Source organism: Ceratotherium simum, chromosome 24 (assembly GCF_057802395.1).
Source record: "Ceratotherium simum simum isolate JZ-2026a chromosome 24, ASM5780239v1, whole genome shotgun sequence".
Lineage (NCBI taxonomy): Eukaryota > Metazoa > Chordata > Mammalia > Perissodactyla > Rhinocerotidae > Ceratotherium > Ceratotherium simum.
In genome coordinates, this window is record NC_141923.1 from 9,480,746 (window position 1) to 9,504,643 (window position 23,898).

Here is a 23,898-nt window from a genome sequence, read left to right on the forward strand (position 1 = left end):
CTGGGAGAAACTGTTCAAGCTTTATTGCCCTTTAGTCTCAGATTCCTATCTGTTACATGAGAATAAGAGTACTGAGGAATAAATAAGATAACGAAGACCAAAAGCTTTAATTAGCTCAGTAAAAAGAAAGAGCTCAATAAATGTTCTCTGCCATGATAATGTTTTTAATGTGTATTTATTTGCATACAGAAAAAAACTACAAGTATAAATAAGAAAATACTGACAGTGATTATCAATGGCTACAGATACACATTTTTTTGGTTTGTTTTTTGCTTAACTATAATAGTACAGGGAAATGAAAATCCACAGGGTTTTTTTAAAAAACAAAAAAAGCTTTAATTCATTTTTCTTCTGATTTCCAGACTGATATTCTTCAGGCAAAAGAAATGATAGAGAGCAGCACTGTCCAAAATAACTCTCCAACGGGAAAAATGTTCTGTATCTACACTTTCCAATACGAGAACCACTAGCCATATGTGGCTCTTCAACACTTAAAATGTGGCTATTTCTACTGAGGAACTGAATTTTTAATTTTACTTAATTCTGCTTTGGACAGTGCAGGTATAGAAGGCATCATTTCATATCTTTCTTCTTACCAAATTTAGGCTCCTTGAAGTACTACTCTCTCTTCCATGAAAACCTAAGCTGTACAATACACCACAAGTAACTGAGACGGATGTGTTATTATAATTTAAAAACAAAAAAAAAAGGATTCTTTCTCAAGATAATTAAAATAATACTTACCTTTTGTATGTACTCCTAATCTGTAAGATCCAAACGTAAAAATTTTTCCTCCAACATTTTCAATTACAGATTGTGGAAGATTCTGTTGAAGCAAACAAAAAATGGCTATTTTGCCAGTAAAGCACAAAGGAAACTATTTCAAATAACAATATATATTAAAAAAAAACCCAAGTAAGATTTCAGTGCAAGTTTGTACATAGGGTAAACAAACTCCATTAAGCTCTACAAAATACCAGGCCTTTATAGATCGACCTAATTTGAAATTCAAGCAATTTTCAACTTTTAATGAGTGTTCTTTAGTGAATACCAATACTACTTTAGAATTTTGCCACATTTTTGGAAACTGCTATAAAAAAAACTAAGGTAGAGGAGATCATATGATTCTACAGGAACAATTTTAGAATCAAAGATTTTATTCATGATAAAGACACTGCATAAATCATGAATGTTACAGTATAACGAAAACATATTCTCATTGCTTAAAAGATTATATTCAATGATTACATGCAATGATTATACCAAACATCCCATAGTACCTCCGAGTATAATTTTATCATATCAAAAGTGACTTTAAGGCCAACACTGCTACATAATAGTTTAATTTTTTAGATTTCCTAAAGGCTTTGATGGGAAGATTTTGAACAGAACTAAACTTACGATGGTTTCTTAGAGCAGAAACACCAGGAAGCAGGAGAGAGGAAAGCATTTAGAAATCATCCCCCGACCTTGGCACTACTATAAAGTAATATGGTGAGTACTTAATAGCGCTGGTGGTAAGGATGACATCTGTCCAAACAAAAAACAATTCTAATGTGTGCTAGGTCAATGTTTCTCTTTACCTTCTAATTCTTCAGTATAGTAAAGTCTTATTCAATACCAGAACATAAAAAAGACCACTCCTCTCCACCCCAAAAAATGACATAAATGAAGTGTTACTTCATACTCCAAACACTCTAGAAATAAATTGTCAAGATTCAAGGACTCCCTTGTTTCATAAGGACACGTTTAATCATCACTTGTATAAAATAGACAATGTATATGTGTAATATTACATTTTTTAAAAGTAGGCAAAGCCTTTGTCTTCCTACATTTAGATGTTTAAAAAACTCACTTGCAAAATTGGACTAGTTATTTAAATTAAGCCAAAGACGTGTGCAGAAATAGGCCTACAAAGAAAGTTAGGAAGAAACTACCCAAGAACAAAGATCTGCGGACATCTCTAGTAAAACACACGAATCTTTTGGATGAGCCCTCTCTAACAGAACTATCCAACGTAGTAGCCACTAGCTACACTTCACTAGTAAGCACTTGAAATGTAGTTAACATGGCTAAGGCACTGAATGTTAAATTTTAGTTAATTTAAATTGAAATAGCCACACGTGTAGCTAGTAGCTACTGTATTAGTACACTTCTAGACATTACTATGTTTATAGGTATTATAATAATTGTAACCCAAAAATTAAGATTTCTTGGGGCCAGCCCTGTGGCATAGTGGTTAAATTCAGCATGCTCTGCTTCGGCGGCCCTGGGTTCATGGGTTCAAACCTACACCATTTGTAAGCCATGTTGTGGCAGTGACCCACACACAAAATAGAGGAAGATTGGTAAAGATGTTAGCTCAGGGCTAATCTTCCTCAGCAAAAAAAAAACCCAAGATTTCCTAATTCAGGTCACAGAAAAACATTTTCAACTGCAAAATCTTTTTTTTTTTTAATGTCTCAGGATGTTAGGTGGCTAACAAACCAGACAACTAAAGTAAAATTCATGTTTTACATAATTTTTTCCCCAAAATATTACAAATTAATTGTAACTATATATTAAATCAGTGGTTTCCAACCAGAGATGATTCTGCCCCTCAGGGAACATATGGCAATATTTGCAGCCGTTTTTGGTTGTCACAATTTGGGAAGACAGAGAGCAGGGGCAGTGCACCTTACCAGGGACGCTGCTTAACATCTTACAATGCACAAGACTGCCCCCTAAAAAAGAATTATCTGGTCCAAAAATATCAATAGTGTCAACATCAAGAAATCCTGTATTGGGCCGGCCCCGTGGCTTAGCGGATAAGTGCACGCACTCCGCTGCTGGCGGCCCGGGTTCGGATCCCGGGCGTGCACTGACGCACCGATTCTCTGGCCATGCTGAGGCCGCGTCCCACATACAGCAACTAGAAGGATGTGCAGCTATGACATACAACTATCTACTGGGGCTTTGGGGGGAAAATAAATAAATAAATAAAATCTTTAAAAAAAAAAGAAATCCTGTATCAAGTCTTAAAACTGGGGAAGAAATTCTGTGTACAAAAGGCAGATACAAAAGATCAAAACTTGTGAAGCCTAACCTCTTTGCTCCCATTCTCTAACCAACTTACTACCTACCCAGTTAGGCTATAAAGAAAAAGACAAATCTGCAGAGGAATTAGCATTAATTTCACTAATCCAAACCATTTTTCTTACCCTCAGGAAAACCTGGAGGAAGAACTGTATCAAGAATAACAGGTTAAAAAAGCTTACTCGGCACTCGAGTACCTGAAACAAAACTATCAGTAAGACAGCACTCTTCTTTCACATCGAATAAAGGTTAAGTTCCTGACCTCATACACTTGACTGCAGTTTTAAGCATCTAAGAAAAGGCCATTCAAACACAGCTATGTTTCCTACACAAGGTTAAGGAAACACTCAATTCAATAAATGAGTAAAAAATACTTAAACCTGGACATCTTTTGCTCAGCTCAAAAAGAACTTCCTTTTCAAAACTCATTTTTAACAGAAACTCTATCAATGAGAAACATGTAGTACATCGAGTCCCCAATTTAGAATACTCCTGGTGCTAAAGTTTTAATCAGTTGCTTGAAATATATATACACTGTTTTAAGAAAACAGTATTATAAATTTGACTAAAACCAAAACACTCTTTTCTTTGAGACCCTCTCTCACATTTTCTTCTACCCTTGGTTCTCTTTCCATCAATTTTTCAGCTGTATTATAGATTAAATATGCATTTTGTGCTACCCCTGGAAAAGTTACCACTATTTATGTAATTTTTTTAAATGGGTCAAATGAATTCCATGCACAACTAACTCTAAGAATACATTTCCGGGGCCAGCCTGGTGGCACAGTGGTTTTAAGTGCGCATGCTCCGCTGCCGCAGCCCGGGGTTCGTAGGTTGGGATCCCGGGCGCACACCTACGAACCGCTTGTCAAGCAATGCTGTGGTGGCATCCCACATAAAGTGGAGGAAGATGGGCATGGATGTTAGCCCAGGGGCAATCTTCCTCGGCAAAAAAGAGGAGGATTGGCATCGGATGTTAGCTCAGGGCTGATCTTCCTCAAAAAAAAAAAAAGGATACACTTCCTTTACCAGAGGCCCAGTCATGGAGTCACCAGTTTGTGTACGAGTTTTCATAGTCAAGTTTTGAGAACTCAGAGAATATTATAAAACACTGAAAAAATACTCAGTTTAAGAGTCTACTATGTGGGGGAAAAAATGCTCATTGTTGTAGGATTCCTTAAAAGCTAGTAAGATTCTCAGATATTTAATATACATTTTTAAAGGACCTTTCCAGGGAAACATCTATTATTTCCACGAAGTATATAAGTAATTACTGAGTTTCAGCTTTGAAATACTGCAACCAAAAAGTACTTATAAAATCACTGAATTCAGTTCAGATTTTCCTGCTCTCAAAATAACTAAAAACAAATTATAAATTCTGCTATCATTAGTCTAAAATGGACTCTGCATTAAAGTCTCTAAATCCACTCAAATAAGACCAGGTTATATAAGACAACTGCTGTGTTCAATTGGCAAATTACTTCATATTCAAATAAGTCACCTTACCTTGCTTTCACTGATTTCTCGTATCCACTCTTTTACCAGGTTATTTAATTTTCCCAAAATTAAAATCCTGTTGATAGAGCAAATATCAATCAAGTACCAAAAGTTGCTTTTTATTCCAGATCATTACCAACTAAAATGAAAAACAGTTTTCAACAGGTGGCTTCCTAAATTTTAACCCATTTTTAAGTTATCAGAAAGAAAGTACACAGTAATTAGCTATACGTGGGCAGTGTTACACTGGGTAAGGCATCCCTTTAGCTGAGTAAGGCAGCCCCCTTTCTCCTGACAATTCTGTACCATAATAACCAAAAGCATCAAAAATCAAAATTAAGGAATAGAATTCTATGTAGAAAAAAAGTTTTTTCTAAGTATCACTCTTGTCTGAAACATATATATTTGGGAGAAAAAGTCTGACTTTCTGAGTAGAGAATGCTTCAAAATCAGTTTATTACATTAATGAAAAATTATAAATTAAAAATATATATAGGTATGTGTATATACTTACCTGCGCTGCAGTTCCTCTTCCTCTTCAAAAACCCCAAAGGGCTTCAGAGTCTCAATGAGTTTCTGTGTAAGTAGGCAGTCAGTCTCCTTGGGGGCTGCTAAGCTGATAGGAGAGGTAATGCCATAATGCTTCTGTGGGGGCTGTGTTTGTTGTGATCCCTGCGTTGTAACTGGACTACAAACAGAATTGGATAAAATTACTGCCAAAAAATGTCTACACTTTGAAACAAATCAGCATGACTAGAAAAACTGCTTTATGAAAATGTATTTCTAAACATAGTTGATTTCCTGCCATATCCAAAAAAACTTTACTTTCAAAAGACATTTTACTTGTCTTACAACAAAAAGTAGCCAAAAGTGACCAAAAAGAACACATTTCACCTCCCACTCCAAGGATTTTTTTTTAACTTTACCACTACCTAAATATCTAAATAAACTAGAAATAAGAATCCAGATCAAATATACTGCTCAAGAAAATGCAATCTAGAATACACTGAACTTCTGAGAAATTTTACTTGTTGAAAAGGAGCCAAAATCTGTTACATTGTTATTTCTAAAGCAATGATAAACATACTACAAAAAACTTTTACCCATGCAAGAGACTCCCCAAATGGAACTTAACATCTGACTCACAATGAAAAAAACTCATAGATAATAGGGCAAATAACAGAAACATAACAAACATAACTTGGAGGAGAAGAACTATATTTACGCTAAGCTTGTTATAGATTTCTGGTAAAAGATTTATACTTCAACAATGATGCTAGTCTAAAAGTTTTTTCCATTTTAAGAGAAATTCCAGATTTTTACAACTAATACGATTTTAATGTAACTGGTGAAAAGGCATGGCATGCTTTAAATGCTTTAGGAAATTAATATGATTCGATTATTTTTTGGTAAAACCAATTCTTGTTTTTTACTTTCCCTCTTGAAATAATTAACTTTATAAGTCAACAGACAAGGACTCTAAAGATGAGGAGCACAATTATTATTTAAAAACTAACAGCTCAAATAACATAAAAAACCAGATAAGGGCTAAGGAAAAAACCCAACATCTGGATCAGTTATTTCCCCAAAATTCTCTTCCTTAAGAAATTAAGTGTTTATTTTATACACACACCCCCCTACTTTTGTTCAAGCTCTAAATACATTCTTCTTTTTTAAATTAAAGTGCAATAATCTACTTAAGCAATAACGTGCCAAGTCCAAGAATCCTATGCAGTAAGTCCCATTATGCATTTACTACCTATTGACTGGGTTCTGGTTTACGCTGTGACTGCTGGCCTGTGTTTTGTATTTTGTCTTCTGATATCAACAGACCTAAGAATGCCAGGAAGCCCATACTGCTTCTTATTAATTAGCCACTAGGCTGTATATCACCTAGTCAGTGTTTCCTGGTCTAGTTATGCATTGTCTCAATTTTAATTCAGATTTTATACTAACATTTACTAAATAAACATGAATCAGATTTATTATCTCTTACAGCAATTAATTCATATCAGATCACTTCCTCCTACTCCTTTAATCTAAATTGCATAGCTATACAAGGCTATGATGTTAATTCAGAGCTGGAGATCCACATGAGCATCAAGCATCGTCTGAAGACTATCTTACATTAATGTTCTATTTTTCAAATTTATGTAGCATCTCCTATGCTTAAAATATACAAATTAACTTAAGTGTAAATGCATTCATATTGTCTCGGTTAATACATATTTTCGTCAATCAACAAATAGTTATCAGGTTCCATAAAACTTACATCGAAAAGGTAGCCCTCAAAACTGCCTAACCTTTGAGAATCCTCCTTCATCCCATACTCTAATAAATTTCAGATAAATTATGCATTAAATGTAAAAAAAGTACACCTACCACATATCCTGGCATAATTATATTCTCTTGTATTGTTCATTGCTTCATATGAGCTACTCCAAGTAAACTATATAGCCCTTCATGATTATCCCAGAATTATAAGTACTTTAATAAATGATTTTAACATGAGTAGAGCCAGAATGAAAACAAGCGTAAAGTTCATTCTAGCTAGACTTGGTTCAAGCAAGGAGAGCTTTTAAGTCAAGTGTAAACTGAATTCATGTTTTCATAACTTTCAGTAATAAACCTCTACCGGATTTTGTTTTTTGTTTTGAGCAAGTAATATGTCTCTCTGCTTTCTTTTCCTTTTTTAAGGGGTTAAATTTATTACCAGTTGAGTTTGGATCATCAACAAAGTATGAGTATACCCATTCTCTGTGGGGTTAAGATTTCTCACTTATCTTTCCCATTGTTTTCTTTCTCAAATATTCAGGTTTTTCATTGTCACACAAAAAACAATGCTTGGAAAGCCCCTGTCTACTTCAACTATATTACCAGAATATTAGATACAGACTCAGATTTCTAAATTCACACCAGTCTGTTCACCCTAATTTGAAAAAAATGCTGATGTCTACATTAGTTTCCACATTAACATTCTGATGGGGAAACAAATCATATGTAAGCTGTAAATTTTTATTTACTTTATTCAAAATGTAGTCACATCATCTAAGATAAAAATCACATTTATTTGTCCCATCAAATTCAAGAAAGAACATATATAGCATATATCTATATATATACACATACAGAATATACATCTAATTCAAGTATACATATAGAATATATACTAATTCAAGAAAGAACACATATAAAAGAAATAAAAATAAATCACAACCAAATAAAAGGAAAGAAACAAATAGACGTTGTGAAAGTTACAAGATACCTGTGCCTCTAATAAAAATGGCTTCATCTTAGGTTTAAGTGACCGGACTAGGAATTCCAGGCTTTCAGACACTTTGAATGCCAAAAATGTCCCAAGTAGAAACATTAACCAAAATTTTACTTTACATGGATGAAGTCAAGTTTTTCCATTTAATTTTGACATTAGAAATTAAAGAAAGTGATAAAACAATTTAAGGATCTTTTTGTTGCTGCTCTGTTTCTTTTTTTTATCATTTTATTTATTTTTAAATTTTTTGTTTATTGCAGTAACGTTGGTTTATAACATTGTATAAATTTCAGGTTTACATCATTATACTTCTATTTCTGCATAGATTACATCATGTTCACCACCAAAATACTAATTACAACCTATTACCACACACATGTGCCGAATTATCCCTTTTGCCCTCCTCCCTCCCCCCTTCCCCTCTGGTAACCACCAATCCAATCTCTGTCTCTATGTGTTTGTTTATTGTTGTTATTATCTACTACTTAATGAAGGAAATCATACGGTATTTGACCTTCTCCCTGACTTATTTCACTTTGCATAATACCCTCAATGTCCATCCATGTTGTCACAAATGGCTGGATTTCATCGTTTCTTATGGCTGAGTAGTATTCCACTGTGTATATATACCACATCTTCTTTATCCATTCGTCCCTTGATGGGCACTTAGGTTGGTTCCAAGCCTTGGCTATTGTGAATAACGCTGCAATGAACACAGGGGTGCATGTATCTTTACAAATTGGTGTTTTCAAGTTCTTGGATAAATACCCAGCAGTGGAATAGCTGGATCATATGGTAGTTCTACCCTTGATTTTTTGAGGAATCTCCATACTGTTTTCCATAGTGGCTGCACCAGTTTGCACTGCCACCAGCAGTGTATGAGAGTTCCCTTCTCTCCACATCCTCTCCAACACATATTGTTTCCTGTCTTGTTAATTACAGCCATTCTGACGGGCGTGAGGTGATATCTCCTTGTAGTTTTGATTTGCATTTCCCTGATAGTGAATGATTTTGAACATCTTTTCATGTGTCTGTTGGCCATCTGTATATCTTCTTTGGAGAAATGTCTGTTCAGGTCTTTTGCCCATTTTTTAATTGGGTTGCTAGTTTTGCTGCTGTTGAGATGCATGAGTTCTTTATATATTTTGGAGATTAACCCCTTATCAGATGTATGGTTTGCAAATATCTTCTCCCAAATGTTAGGTTGTCTTTTCGTTTTGTTGATGGTTTCCTTTGCTGTGCAGAAGCTTTTTAGTTTGATGTAGTCCCATTTGTTTATTTTTTCTATTGTTTCTCTTGACCAGTCAGACATGGTGCTTGAAAATATGTTGCTAAGACGGATGTCGAAGAGCGTACTGCCTATGTTTTCTTCTAGAAGTTTCATAGTTTCAGGTCTTACATTCAAGTCTTTAATCCATTTGGAGTTAATTTTTGTGTATGGTGTAAGGTAAGGGTCTACTTTCATTTTTTTGCATGTGGCTATCCAGTTTTCCCAACACCATTTATTGAAAAGACTTTCTTTTTTCCATTGTATGTTCTTGGCTCCTTTGTCAAAGATTAGCTGTCCATAGATGTGCGGGTTTATTTCTGGGCTTTCAATTCTATTCCATTGATCTGTGTGTCTGTTTTTGTGCCAGTACCATGCTGTTTTGGTTACTATAGCTTTGTAGTATATTTTGAAATCAGGGAGTGTGATACCTCCAGCTTTGTTCTTTTTTCTCAGGATTCCTTTACCTATTCAGGGTCTTTTGTTGTTCCATAAAAATTTTAGGATTCTTTGTTCTATTTCTGTGAAAAATGTTGTTGGAACTTTGATAGGGATTGCATTGAATCTATAGATTGCTTTAGGAAGTATGGACATCTTAACTATGTTAATTCTTCCAATCCAAGAGCACGGAATATCTTTCCATTTCTTTGTGTCTTCTTCAATTTCTTTCAGCAATGTTTTATAGTTTTCCGCGTACAGCTCGTTTTCACCTCTTTGGTTAAGTTTATTCCTAGGTATTTTATTCTTTTTGTTACAATTGTAAATGGGATGGTATTCTTAATTTCTCTTTCTGCTACTTCGGTGTTAGTGTATAGAAATGCAACTGATTTTTGTATGTTGATTTTGTATCCTGCAACTTTACCATATTCATTTATTACTTCTAAAAGTTTTCTGGTGGATTCTTTAGGGTTTTCTATATATAAAATCATGTCATCTGCTGCTCTGTTTCTAACAAAACAAAAATACACACTCCAATATTGGGTAATTAGAAGGATTCTGCTTTACAGATTCTCTCCTAGAACCATACACCAGACAGCTATCAAACCCAAGAATGCAAAGCTCTTCCTCCCATTCTTGAACACACTAGACATCTGCCCCCGTCTGTCACTTTCTAGAGACATTTTCACCAGTAGTTTTCTTCAGACATTATTCTATTTTAAAAATAAACTTCTACAATTATGTAAAACAATGAGGGGGGAAAACTAGATATAGAGCTACAGTATTTGTGATTCATTAAAAATTTCTTTCTGGTTTTCAATGTCAAGAACACTTGTGCTTTTCCTGAGCAATTGGCTTATTTTCATCTCATGAATATGATTTGTATTTACCTTTAGGAAACTGCCTGAATTCTTAGATGGAAACTGGTGCCATCCAGCAAGTTCTCTACAAAAATCACTGTATTTCTGTAACAACTATTTTTAGTACCCTAATTTCTTGCTCTGTTTTATATTTCTATCCTTTTCACCCACCTTTAACACAAACATCTTGTTAGTTTTTAACATGTGACTAAAGCATTCTTAAAAGTCTTAATCCTTTCTGGATCAGACTAAGATATAAATACATACCTACACATACAGTACATATATGAATTTTGCCCCCTCTCAAAAGACAGCCAAATACTCCTTCCTCCATCCCACTGTTTGGCGGGGAGGGTGGAAGAGGGCACAGTGTTAAGTATTTTCAGAATTAGTCTCTCTCTTAGAACATAGGGTATTTTCTTTACAATATTTAAAATATTTTCATAAAGGCTAAGTCACAGGACATATACCCATCTTTCCTTTAATTTTTTTTTTATTTTAACAACATTCTATATAACAATTCTATTCCAACTACTCTAGTTCTGACTCTTGGCATCTTGGTCCCACTCCTTCCTTCTATTCCCTAGCCATGCCAGTCCACCACACATAGTACTACCAAGCATATCTTCCTAAAACACAGCTTCCTTAAAAACTTCCAAGACTTCTGGTGAGGGCATTCAAAACTTGGTCTACAAAGTCTGCTCTCAACTCAGAAGCAATCTGATAAAGTAGAAAGAGAGAAAGCAGGTCTGATTTCACTTCTACCAGTTGTTATCACTTTTGTTTCACTTCTGCCACTAGTCATATTATTCTTGGTAAGTTGTATCTCTATGGATTTACCTTAGAATTTATTACATCTCTTCACTACGCTGGGTGGCAAACTAGGAATTTAAAAACTATGACACATTTACAACACTACAGAGCAATTTCCAAATACAGAAAGTTTTCAAACCAATACTTAAAGAAAGGTCCGTCCTTTCCAAATGGTAGGCTGTCCAAGACCTCTCTAACTAGGATAAATATTTAGGTACTTAGAAAGAACAGCAACATTTTTGTGAAATTAGCATCTGACTGTACGCTGCTTATTTCAGCTAGACATTTGTTTCAAAAGTTTAGGCATCCAACTTAACCAATATGCATATACTCTAGAATACCAAGAATCACTCTGGTACAGTAATTACAAAGCTAATTCAAATAGGGCAAGTTCCTATGATTTGTTAACTGTAGTTTAGTGGCCACACATCCAAACAGTCCAAGTATGATAATATTTGGATATATTATACTGATAATCATTTCAAGTCAGTGAGGAAAGTATGGAATACTCAAATGGCTTTGGTTATCCATAATAAAATCTGAATTCCAGATGCTGTGATATTTCAAAATATTTCATAACAATTACAGATTTCAAAATATTAAAGAAAATGAAAAACAATATTATCAGAACCATATTTAAGCAAGACACAAAAACCCAAAAGCCTACACAAAAACAGATTTGCCTACATAAAAATATTCCAACTTTTACACAGCAAAAATACATCAAAAGGGGCCAGCCCAGTGGTGTAGTGGTTAAGTTCGTGCCCTCTGCTTCGGCAGCCCGGGGTCTGCCAGGTTCAGATCCCAGGCACGGACTTACACACGGCTTATCATGCCATGCTATGGCAGGCGTCCCACATATAAAGTAGAGGAAGATGGGCACAGGTGTTAGCCCAGGGCCAATCTTCCTCAGCAAAAAGAGAAGGATTGGCAACAGATGTTGGCTCAGGGCTAATCTTCCACACACGCACACACAATACATCATAAGGAAAGCTAAAGCAAATGATAAGTGGGGAAAACAACATGCAACCTATACCAAACCAATAATATTCTTAATACATAAAGAATTCTTAAATCAACTAAAAAAAGTTTCACTGAGAATCAAGGAAGCAAATTAAGACAACCATTTTTCTGCCAGATAGGAGAAAAAGAAAGTTGATGTACATCTCATAAAAATGAAAGACTTATTATAAACCTCCAATGTTGGCAATGGTGTAAGAAAATGAGCACTCTTATCCATCACAATGGAAGTGAATTTGGTATGTCATTTTACAAAGCAATCTGGCAATATTCATCAAAATTAAAAATGCATATATCAACTTTTAAAGTTTATGTCTAGCAACTTCACCTCTAGCAGTCTATCTTATAGAAATACTAGGACATGGGACTCAAACTGAAGTTGGAAGACATATCCTCTTTAATTCACAACACATTTTTTTTTTTTGAGGAAGATTGGCCCTGAGCTAACATCCGTTGCCAATCTTCCTCCTTTTTTCTCCCCAAAGCCCCAGTAGATAGTTGTATGTCACAGCTGTACATCCTTCTAGTTGCTGTACGTGGGACGCCACCTCAGCACAGCCTGATGAGCAGTGCCTAGGTCCGCGGCCAGGATCCGAACCCGAAAACCCCGGCCCACCGAAGCAGAGCGCACGAACTTAACCACTACATCACCGGACCGGCCCCAACAACACATTTTTAATATACAAAATATTACATAAAAATCCAAATTTCCAGCTGCTCCTGGGATAGGGGTACAACGGATTAGAAGACAAGTCAAACATGGGCCCAAAATCCTGTAGAGCAACAATAAGCTTGAAATGAGCAGTGTCTATCTATCCCAGGATTATCCCCTATAGATGGGACATGCTTTGCATTTGTAAATAAATACCTCTTGACCCCACAGGTTATGGAATTTGACCCTTCTCGTAGGAATAACACAAAAAGATATCCAAGGTTGTTCACTGGAGCACTGCAATACACTAACAAAGTGGAAACCACCTAAATATCCATTAACATAATACAGAACTGGTTAATTACAGTAAATTCTTACAGTGTAATACTATGCCACATAAAAAGAATGAGGTAGTTATTACATGTAGTAGCATGGAAAGATGCCCACAATACGTCAGGTGAAAAAAGATATAGAATATAATTATGATAATAGCTATTACTTACTGAAACATCAACAAATTCCAGGTAGTGTGTCATGCACTTTTACCTTATTCGCAACTGTTCCTAACAACTCTATTATTAACTGTCTCCATTTCACAAATGAAGAAACTAAAGAGAGAAAGGCTTACCTAAATTCACTGGGCCGGGATCCAGGCATCTGACTATAACCATAACCTCTATGTTGAACTGACTCTATACATTTTTCATAATATATAGTCTTATATCTCTAAAAACTATGTGTTATGTCTATACATGCATAGAAACACACCAAGCAAAACTGAGATGGGAGAATTTCATTTTGTAAAGTTTTGTTTCAATTTGGTATTTTCAAAAATAAATATTAATAATGTCATACAAAAGTTGAAAATCGCCTAATTCCACTATTCACCACTAAATTACGTTAGGGATATTAAGGAGGCTAAAAATCACTCTGTAAAATCAAATCCTGGCAGCAAGGGACACCAAACAAATGCTCAATCTAAAACAATAATTAGCTTTTTAATTTATGCTAATAAAAACACATTATTTTAAAGAAATGAAGTAAAACAAGACTTTAAAAAGTCTTTTTTCAGTGCAATACTCTGTGGTTATAAACAGTAAATACAAAGCAAATCATGCTTTATTTACTGCTCCAAAAAACTGCTAAGGCATCCAAGGCTATCAAATTTCATCAATCCAATTTTCCTAAAAGCACCTTTTTTCTCATTTAACTTGCTTTTGCCAGAAAGTATAATATTTATTAGGCTGAAATTTACTGAACTCTTAAATATGTATGAAAGACAATGGTAAAATCAGGAATACAAAGATAGTTTCTGTTCTCGGTGACAATCTCAAATTTGGTCTCGGATTCAAATCCTTAAACAACAAATAAGTGTAAAATAAAAGCTTAAAATAAATATTACAGAAACAAAGAATCAAGGCTATGCTGAAAGAAAAGGTTAAGGAGCTGAGATCTCTAAAAGACTAGAAAGGAGAAGGCAAAAAGGGCAGTCTAGGCAGATGACACACACAAAAAGAAAGGACAACAAATCATCAATGGTGTTTTCCCAAATAGTTAATGTTTAACGACTTTGTATCCAATTAAACAAAGCTCACACTGCTGATGAATCCCGGCCTCCTCATATTGGGCATTTGGAATATGTTGTGACCTACGGGTCAACTGCCTCAAAATTTATAGCTACCAACCAACAGAAAACACTCTCATCATTTCTTCCTACTTTTAGTCAGTCAAGTTAAAACTGAAAGCTTAACTTGTTTCATAGTATTCTTTGGAAGCAAGTAGATAAATCACAATAATTTACTTAATGTAACAATTCAGCACAGTATAATTTGCTGTTTAAAGGCCTAAACCTTAAACATAATGTACCCCTTCAGATTATGCAGGAAAAAAGTGCACTGGACAGAAAAGGAATAAGAGATCTCTCTCAAGTACCTGAATGCACATTAAATATTAATTCTTAGCAAAAATAATACAATCTCCTCTTTCACAAGAAGTTTAACATACAATATTTTAATTTTACTGGTAGCTTAGTCAAACATATAGCCAAGATAATGTATTTGCTCACTAAGAAATTATTCTAAGGATGGCCAATTCGCCTGCCATGTGTTCTGTGTATATTCTTAAAATATGTATTCCAGATGGATCATCCAGCCAATATTTAGTAAGCAGCAGCAGAGGCTCAAACACACATGAAGTACTAGTTTATGCTCAAGGGGAATAAATTATGATGAATCCCAAGGACAGACTTTGGAAATGCAAGGTTGATTACGCAGGGAAAGGGTACTTGTTATTCAATTACAACAATGACCAGGTTATTTTTCCTTCCTTCCTAAGGGCACTTCCAAATGCCCCCTTGCTCTCTCTCCCAAGAGGCTAGAAGAAGTTAAAACAAAACAAAAAAAAGCCAAACCACAGCACTCCTGCATAAATTTGCCAAATACAACTTGAAAATGAAGGAAACATAAAGTGGAAAATCTGAAAAAATATAAAAATATACCAGAAAGAAATTGTCAAAATATATTAAATCATAGTATTATACACATTACTCCAGGAAATACAAATGCAGATGTTTCTGATGACCGAAATTACAGGAACTCTATTCTTAACCCAAAAACTCTAAAAACTACCATAAAATGCAAGAAGTTGGTTTCTGGACAAAATAGAGAGGGTGTACAAATTTGAAAGACAATTCTGTGACAGAAGAGGAAAAAAGTGAAGATATCTAACAAAGCCCCTACATTTTTTCTTTCCCAAATCCTTAGAATGCCACAAATGAGAGTGCTATACAATTCTGCAGACCTACAATCCAAAGATTAAAAAACAACAAGAAATACCTTCCACAGAAGGCAGTGGTCACAAAATGGAGTCTGCAAGTGGTAAATCTGTACATGGCTTTAAATAATCAAAACAAAGTCACTAAAAATACATACTAAGATCTCAGGTTCTACAGTATGCTAAACTTTATGTATACATAAGTATATAATAAATATACGCTATCAGTAAAAAATTTGAGATTCAAATGTTCTACTCAAAAAAAACTTTATCTTGAAAATTACTTCCACTTAAGACATGTAAACAGACTCCAACTGAGCTGATCAAACATAGTTCCCTACATGGTCCACAGAAGATGGTATAGTACTGCAATGAGAACAGAACACTGGGGACCGGCCCCGTGGTTTAGCGGTTAAGTGCGCGAGCTCCGCTACTGGCAGCCCAGGTTCGGATCCCAGGCGTGCACCGACGCACCGCTTCTCCGGCCACGCTGAGGCCACGTTCCACATACAGCAACTAGCAGGATGTGCAACTATGACATACAACTATCTACTGGGCTTTGGGGGGGAAAAAAAAGGGAGGAGGATTGGCAATAGATGTTAGCTCAGAGCTGGTCTTCCTCAGCAAGAACAGGAGGATTAGCATAGATGTCAGCTCAGGGCTGATCTTCCTCATACAAAAAAAAAAAACAGAACACGGAACCCAGAGCTGAATTAGGCCCCAATCTACAACTCAGCACCCTAAAGACCCTTGGACAAGCGACTACTTTGAGCCTCAATTTAGCCAACTTTAATGGAAACTAATACCTCCTGCAATATAAACTGAGATTGTGCAATTATTTAAAGCTGCTGAATAAGTAGAACAATGAACATATAGAATAAAAGACATGCCTCCCACCCCACCAAAAATGAGAAATAGCTAGGAATCCAAATGGCCTCATTTTGCCTGAATGTAGCTTTTATAAACTTGCCTAGATACAACTGAAGGTGGAATTTAATTGTAATGCTAAATTAAAGATGGCTTAGTTACCAAGGAATGGAACGTTCTGATGAATCAAAACATTTTAAAAGTTAATATATATATATTATCAAGCCAGAAGGCTATAGCACTGGGGAGTGGGGGGAAACAGGGAATAGGAACTGAACGGGCTCATAAATTTACTCATCTCCAATGCCTTCCTTTCCAACTTCTCCATCAACAAGCGTGAACTGAAAACATGCTTAAGGTAAAATACCACATTTCAAAACCACAACCAACATTTAGTAAGCAGCAAGCAATTCATTACAAAATTGCTAAATCCTAAAATCTGAGAATCGAAATCTCTTCGAGTTAGAAGTTATCTTCACTAAAGGTCATCCGATGCATTGTTTTTCATTGACGACAAAAAACATCTTCAAATCCATTCCTCCAGACTGTGTTCAAAAACCACCAGAGATGCTGCACTGACACCACCAATGGAAACTGTAGCTTGGGGCAGCTGTTAGCTGTTTACAGCAGCAGTTCTCAAGTTCTCAAACTTTTGAGAATTAGGACCCTTTTAGATTCTTAAAATTTATTGAAGACCCCAAACAGCTTTTCTTTATATGTATTATGTCTGCCAATATTTACTGCACTGGAAATTATAACTGCGAAATTTTTTTAATGTTTGTTCATTTAAGTAACAAGAAATCTATTACATGTTAACATAAATAATTTTTAAAAAAATAACTTTTCCAAAACAAACATTTAGTGAGAAGAATGGCACTGTTTTACATTTTTCCAAATCTCTTGAATTCTGGCTAAATCAAAGACAGCTGGATTCTCATATCTGCTTCTGCATTCAATCCCTTTCTGTAAGTTATTTTGGTAGACGTCTAAGAAGAAAACCTGGCGGGCCGGCCCCGTGGCTTGGTGGTTAAGTGAGCGCGCTCCACTGCTGGCGACCCGAGTTCGGATCCCGGGCTCCCACCGGCGCGCTGCTTCTCCGGCCATGCTGAGGCCGCGTCCCACACACAGCAACTAGAATAGGATGTGCAGCTATGACACGCAACTATCTACTGGGGCTTTGGGGGGAAAAAATAAATAAATAAAATCTTTAAAAAAAAAAAAAAAAAAGAAGAAAACCTGGCATCACACCATTATAACTGGAAAACAGTATTTTAATAGCCTTTTCAAGTAACTGTGGATATTCGATACCACACCAAAACTCCACAAGTAGTAATTTCTTGAAGATAAGTTACAGTATGAAAGCTTAAACCATATCAATAAACCCCTTGGACTCTGTTGCATTAAAATTCATTGATCTACCTTGCACTTGATTTATTTTTGTGTGTGAGGAAGATCAGCCCTGAGCTAACATCCATGCCAATCCTCCTCTTTTTGCTGAAGATCGGCCCCGAGCTAACATCTATTGCCAATCCCATCTTCCTCCTTTTTTTCCCCCTTTTCTCCCCAAAGCCCCCCCCAGTAGATAGTTGTACGTCATAGTTGCATGTCCTTCTAGTTGCTGTGTGTGGGACGCCGCCTCAGCATGGCCGGAGAAGCGGTGCGTCGGCGCGCGCCCGGGATCTGAACCGGGGTGGCCAGCAGCGGAGCACTCGCACTTAACTGCTAAGCCACGGGGCCGGCCCCCTACCTTGCACTTTAAATGTACCTTTTACCCATGTATTTTATTACATCAAGATTGGTGATTTGGAAAATGTGGGTCCACTGAATTATGCACATCTTCCAAATGTTGACATGTTATTATTATACAACATATAAAAACTACATTCATATCACCACAAACCTAATCAGAAACATTTTTAATTATTGGGAAGCTGTCAAGCTCACAGTGGCAGAAACAAGCTTTCCAAAATTCTAATTTTTGCTTGAAAGCTCAAATTTTATCATTGGCCACAAATACTGTCAGTTGTTTTTCCTTACAGAGACAGATTCGCTTCATTTTCAAGTAAATGCTGAATAGTCAAGCATGAATATCCATGGTTCATCACTTGTCCTTTCACGTAAAAATAGAGCTCCATGAGAAAAGCCCAGTTTAGTTCACAAATCAAAGAACCATCCATGTGCTCTTCTCAAAACAACCATTCTACTTTTTAGTATACAGCTTTAAATGTACTTCTCATTTATCACAGCATATTTAAAAGATAAACTCAAGGGTCAAGACTTAATAAAATTAACATTTCTTACTGCTTCATCAAGGACTTTTTTTTTGTAACTGTGTGTGTGTGTGTGTGTGTGTGTGTGTGTAGTGAAGAAATACGACTACTAGTACAATATGGTGCCTCTGCCTTGATTCTTCCTAAGGCAGGAGCAGCATTACCCAGCATTGCTTTTGCACCATTGGTCAACAGAGTAAAAAAGACATAACGTCTCAGTATTATTACGGAAATAGTTTTGATTTTGCATACTCTCTGAAAGGATCTCAGGGACCGCCCTCTTCCCAGATCACACTCTGAGAACCACTGCTACATAATATTACTATTCACCACCAAGTCCCAGTTCTACCTGTTATGACTACATGAAACTACTCCACGAATTTCCTCTTTTTTGTGACAGCCCCAAAAATATTTGGAAGAAAGGCTAATGTCTCCCCCACGTCTTGCTGAATATCTCTTCCAGTAACTTCAACAACATTCTATGAATGTGGTGCGAATGCTAGGTCACTGACAGTGGTTATTCTCCTTAAAGTCTTTTTTTTTTTTTTTTGTGAGGAAGATCAGCCCTGAGCTAACATCCATGCCAATCCTCCCCTTTTTGCTGAGGAAGACTGGCCCTGGGCTAACATCCGTGCCCATCTTCCTCCACTTTATATGGGACGCCACCACAGCATGGCCTGACAAGCGGTGCGTCAGTGCGGGCCCGGGATGTGAACCCGGGCCGCCACAGCAGAGCCCGCGCACTTAACCGCTACACCACGGGACTGGCCCTGAAGTCTTTTATTGTAAGTGTGAGACTCAGGAGTAAGCTGATGCAAATAATGATCTGACCAGCAGAGAGTAGGGCAGAAATTGGAATACCCTTCCCATTAGAGCCTTATACTCTATAATGCAGTGGTTCTCCACAAGAAGATTCTGCCCCCAGGTTATATCTGGCAATATCTGGAGACACTTTTGGTTGTCATTACTGGGGAGACAGGGGGTAGGGCTCCTGAAATCTAGTAGGTAGAGGTCAGGGATGCTGTTCAATACCCTACAATACACAAGACAGCCCCCCATAAGTAATTATTTGGCCCAAAATGTCAATAGTATCCACATGAGAAAGCCTGTATTAATGGATCCTAAGACTATCAAAAATTTTGGAAGCTTCACCACCATAGCTCTTAAATCATACCAGCCTTTCGAAATTGTATATGCAATTACATATAATTTTTAGACAAAATATGGACACCTGTTCACAATGTTTTCTAACAACCTAAACTTCAATAATCTGTTTTGATTTAATCCATTCTGATAACTCACCTATGGTCTATGCCTCAATCCCACTTATCCACCCAAATTTAACAGGACAGGCATACCAAAAACAAAAGTGGAAGTCAAACACAATATAGCCTACAAATCACAATTCAGAACATCAAAGAAACAAAATTAACGACAGTATGACACCAAAACACGAAAAAAAAGAGAGCAAATTAATGAGGAAAAAGGCCTGTTTAGGCAGTCTTTGGTCTTTTTGTTGTGTACTTTAAAAGGACTTATAGTACACTTAGGGTTAAAAATGAGAGGCATCCTAATTGGCCTAAACTGGCCATATTGTTCACACTTCAAGAAATACACTGGCAAGACAAGATCTGTGTGTGAATCCGCTGTCTTGACTGTCTTCCATCTTATACATCTGAACTAACTTCCAAAGAATCTGAAATACTTAGGTCTTTAAAGGAAATGTATACCTCCCTTCCTCAAAGAAGGCACACATTTCCTACTACTAATCAAATTTTTTTAACACTGACATGATTATCAGAAAGAGAAGTCCTCCTTCAAAAACAGCAATAAAATGTGAGCTAACACAAAGTCACATGGCATCACCGCAAACATTTAGGTTTATGTTAATTGCTGCTGAACTGCAAAATGTCACAAAAATCTTGCTTAGATTTGGTTCTCCTAGTGCCTCTTTTTACTGTTCCATGAAAGGATGAATCAATTAACAGGGACCTTGCAGATTCTAAGATTTTAAGTCTGTCTATTTAATTAAAACTAATAAATAATCTCATTACAGAAATAACATGTTGACAGGCCTCTTAACAAAATGAGAGGAGTGGGTGAGAAGGAAGGAGCATGAAATTCCTTTTCAAAATGTTCTGTAAAATTCGATAGATGTCTTTAAAGCCTGTGTCAAAGTTAGAGCCTTACATGTAAAGAGAGACATACACATAGATACACACACATATAAATAAAATTGTAAAACTATAATAGGTGATATTTGCAAAAAACAAATTGTCTTTACTTAAAAAAAAAAAAATCTGCGGTGGTACATTACGTGTCTAGAAACCATAAAACCTTTATTTTCCATTTAAGTAAAACTTCGGAGTGTCAATCACACGCTTCGACTGGGGGCTACAAAGAGAACTCGGTCCCTCGTCTCAAAAAGGCACTATTACACTGGAATCTTCAAAAATGGAAGAAATGCAGTCTCACTATTTAGGCCTCTACACTGCTGTATACACGCAGAAAAAAACCCCGTAATCCACTTCCGAGCCCAACAATGAGCTCTCAAATTACATCTCACTCTTTGAAAGACGAAGAAAAAGAAGACTTTTTTACAAACTCTGCAAGGGAAGACAAAGTATACAAGGTAGGCCTCATGAGACTAGAAGGCATAGACGGACTAGCTTTAAGTCTACAATCGGAAAACCAAAAAGTTATCACTAGCGACATAGGGAGGACGGGGCGAAGAAGCCGGAGCCAGGGGATGAGAGGTTCCCCAGGCTCTTCCGGAAGGGGAAGGCCCCCGGCCCGCCGGCCGCTGAAGCCAGGAAGGGGTGAGGGGAAGCGCGACCCGCGCACACGGGGAAGTGCGGCGGCGAGTGGGTGAGGAAACAGGAAGAGCCCCAGTGCCGCCGGCCTCCTCCACGGGGCGAGGGCCCGGCTCGCGCCCCCCCCCCCGCCCCCGCCCCCGCCCCCTCCGCCCCCAGGGCCCCGCCGGCGTGCGAGAGAAAACAGAATACAAATCACTTACAACGGCATCGTCTCCTGCGCCGGCACCGCCCAGTCACTTCCCCCCCACAACCGCCGCCGCTGCCGCCCTGGGCATGATCCACTGAGGCGGGAGGGAGGGGGGGGCCTGCCTCAGCCCTGGGTCCAACCCCACTCCCGCGCCCGCGCCCGCCGCTTTAAGCGCTTCTGCTCCTTCCCCTTCGTCCTAACATGGCGCCCGAGCGCTACCACAGCAACGTTCTAGAACCGCTGACGCCGCCACGCACGCCGTGCGCGCGCCTGCCCAGAGGCCGCCCGGCACCGCGAAGCCTCACGGGAAGAGTAGTTCGTGAGCCGGCCGGCCGTCAGGCGATTTCCGCCCCAAGCCCGTCACGCTTCCGCGGTGGGTGTCAGGTGACCGGTGGGAGCGGCGCAGGAGGCTCCGGGCGGCGGGTCGTCCCTCGAGCGGGGACGCTGTCTTCGCCGCCGGGGGCGACGCGGCGCGGAGAGGCCCCGGGACCGCGAGGCGCCGCTTCCGGCGCATGGTGAGGTCCCGCCGTTCTCGCCGCTCGAGGCGGCGGCTGCGGAGGCGCTTGGAGGCGACGGAGGCACCCACGTGTGCCCCTGTGCCGCCCGAGCACGGAGCCTAGAATGCAGCCGCAGGGGTCGACGCCCGGGGTTGGAGCAAGTTACTCAACCGCTTGGTACTTTTGTACTCCCTGCTTCCTAGGGTTGTGGCGGCTATTGACTGCGATCGCGCAGGAGGGGTGCTTAGCGCCGCCTGGTACAGGGGCGCAGAGGTGGTGTGAGGACTCCTCCGTCCCCACTGGACTGGTCCCCCGAGCCGGGCTTCTCGGCTCTTTTGTCCACTAATGTATGTACGCAGGCGCTCAGGAAATACGTGTTGAATGAAGACATTTGCAGGATAGGACTGTGATGACAGCGGATTCTGGAACACGAGCTAATTTTACCCTAACAAATGGTGCACGGGAACTTAATAGTAAAGCTGTCCTTCAGTAGAAACTTCGATGGCAGTCACCGTTTTAGCAAAGGCTGTTTCGGCCATAGCTTCCCTGAGGCTGTGTTTTGCAGCCCTGATCCATCCCTGGGTGGGATTCTGCCTCCTCGCCCCCAGCGCAAGTTGGAGGAAGAGTGCCTGAGACAGACTGATGTTCCTTCGCTCTTCGAATTAGAACGCGTTCTGAAGTGTCACACAGAAGGTTAATGGAAGGGAGGGGCGGGAAGGAAACAAATATAGGAAAGTTAAAGTTCTAAATTCTTTATGTTAATACTGTCGGCCTCCATATGCGCGGGTGCGGGACCCGCGGATACCGAGGGCAGTAAAAGGGACGTGAGCGTCTACCTATTTTGGTATTCTCGGGGAGTCCAGGAACCAATCCCCCGAGGGTACCGGGGACGACTGTATGCACTTGTAAATCCTCAGGAAATTTGACAAAGGATTTCCCTTTTTTCACACAACATCTAGTGGGACTAGCGTTCTAGGACTAAGGGCTCAATGGGAAAAGCACGGGATCTAAACCTGCCTTGTCCCATACTGTAGCCGTTTGCCACGTGTGGCTTCTGAGCGCTTGAAATGAGGCTAGTCCATTAAAGATGTGCTGTTAAGTGCAACATACACGCGGATTTCAGAGATCTTGGTATGAACAAAAGAATGTGAAATAACTCACTGGTGATTTTTTATATTGTGTTTCGGATATATTGCATTAAAGAAAATGTGAAAATTAATTTCACCTGTTTCTTTTTACTTTTTAAATGTGGCTACTAGAAAATTTCGAATTGTGTATGTGGCCCTCATTTCGGAACAGCACTGATGGAGAGACAGACTTGTATTTATTTCCTCAAGGAAGTATACTTGAGGATGGAGTCAAGGTAGACTTCACATAGGAGGTTACTTTAGAAATGTCATGATAGAAAAGTTAGGATTTGGTAAGTGGACAGGAGAAGAAGAGCATAACAGAACAATAAGAAAGAAAGAAAAGTGCAAATTATTTACAGTTTATTTGGAGAAAGGGAGACTTGAAGTAGCTAGACCACTCGGTATGTTGTGGGTAGTGGGAGAAATGCTGGAGAGGTAAGTGAGAGGCTGTTGATGAGCGGCCTTC

At 38.3% G+C, this 23,898-nt stretch overlaps 1 protein-coding gene across 4 annotated transcripts in view; it reads right to left on the reverse strand.

The window, feature by feature from the left end:
• Nucleotides 1–21,994, reverse strand: part of PAPOLA (poly(A) polymerase alpha) — a 60,581-nt gene extending 38,587 nt beyond the window's left edge. For 3 of the 4 annotated variants that reach the window (XM_087447976.1, XM_014790527.2, XM_014790526.2), the window contains exons 1-4: nucleotides 21,819–21,994; nucleotides 5,087–5,260; nucleotides 4,582–4,648; nucleotides 745–826 (exon numbers count right to left, since the gene is read on the reverse strand). In XM_087447976.1, the coding sequence (XP_087304102.1) occupies nucleotides 745–826; nucleotides 4,582–4,648; nucleotides 5,087–5,260; nucleotides 21,819–21,826 (331 nt within the window). In that variant the 5' untranslated portion in view covers nucleotides 21,827–21,994. The remainder of the gene's footprint in view (nucleotides 1–744; nucleotides 827–4,581; nucleotides 4,649–5,086; nucleotides 5,261–21,818) is intronic. The other variant, XM_014790528.2, reaches the window with a different exon arrangement.
• Nucleotides 21,995–23,898: the final 1,904 nt, after the last annotated feature.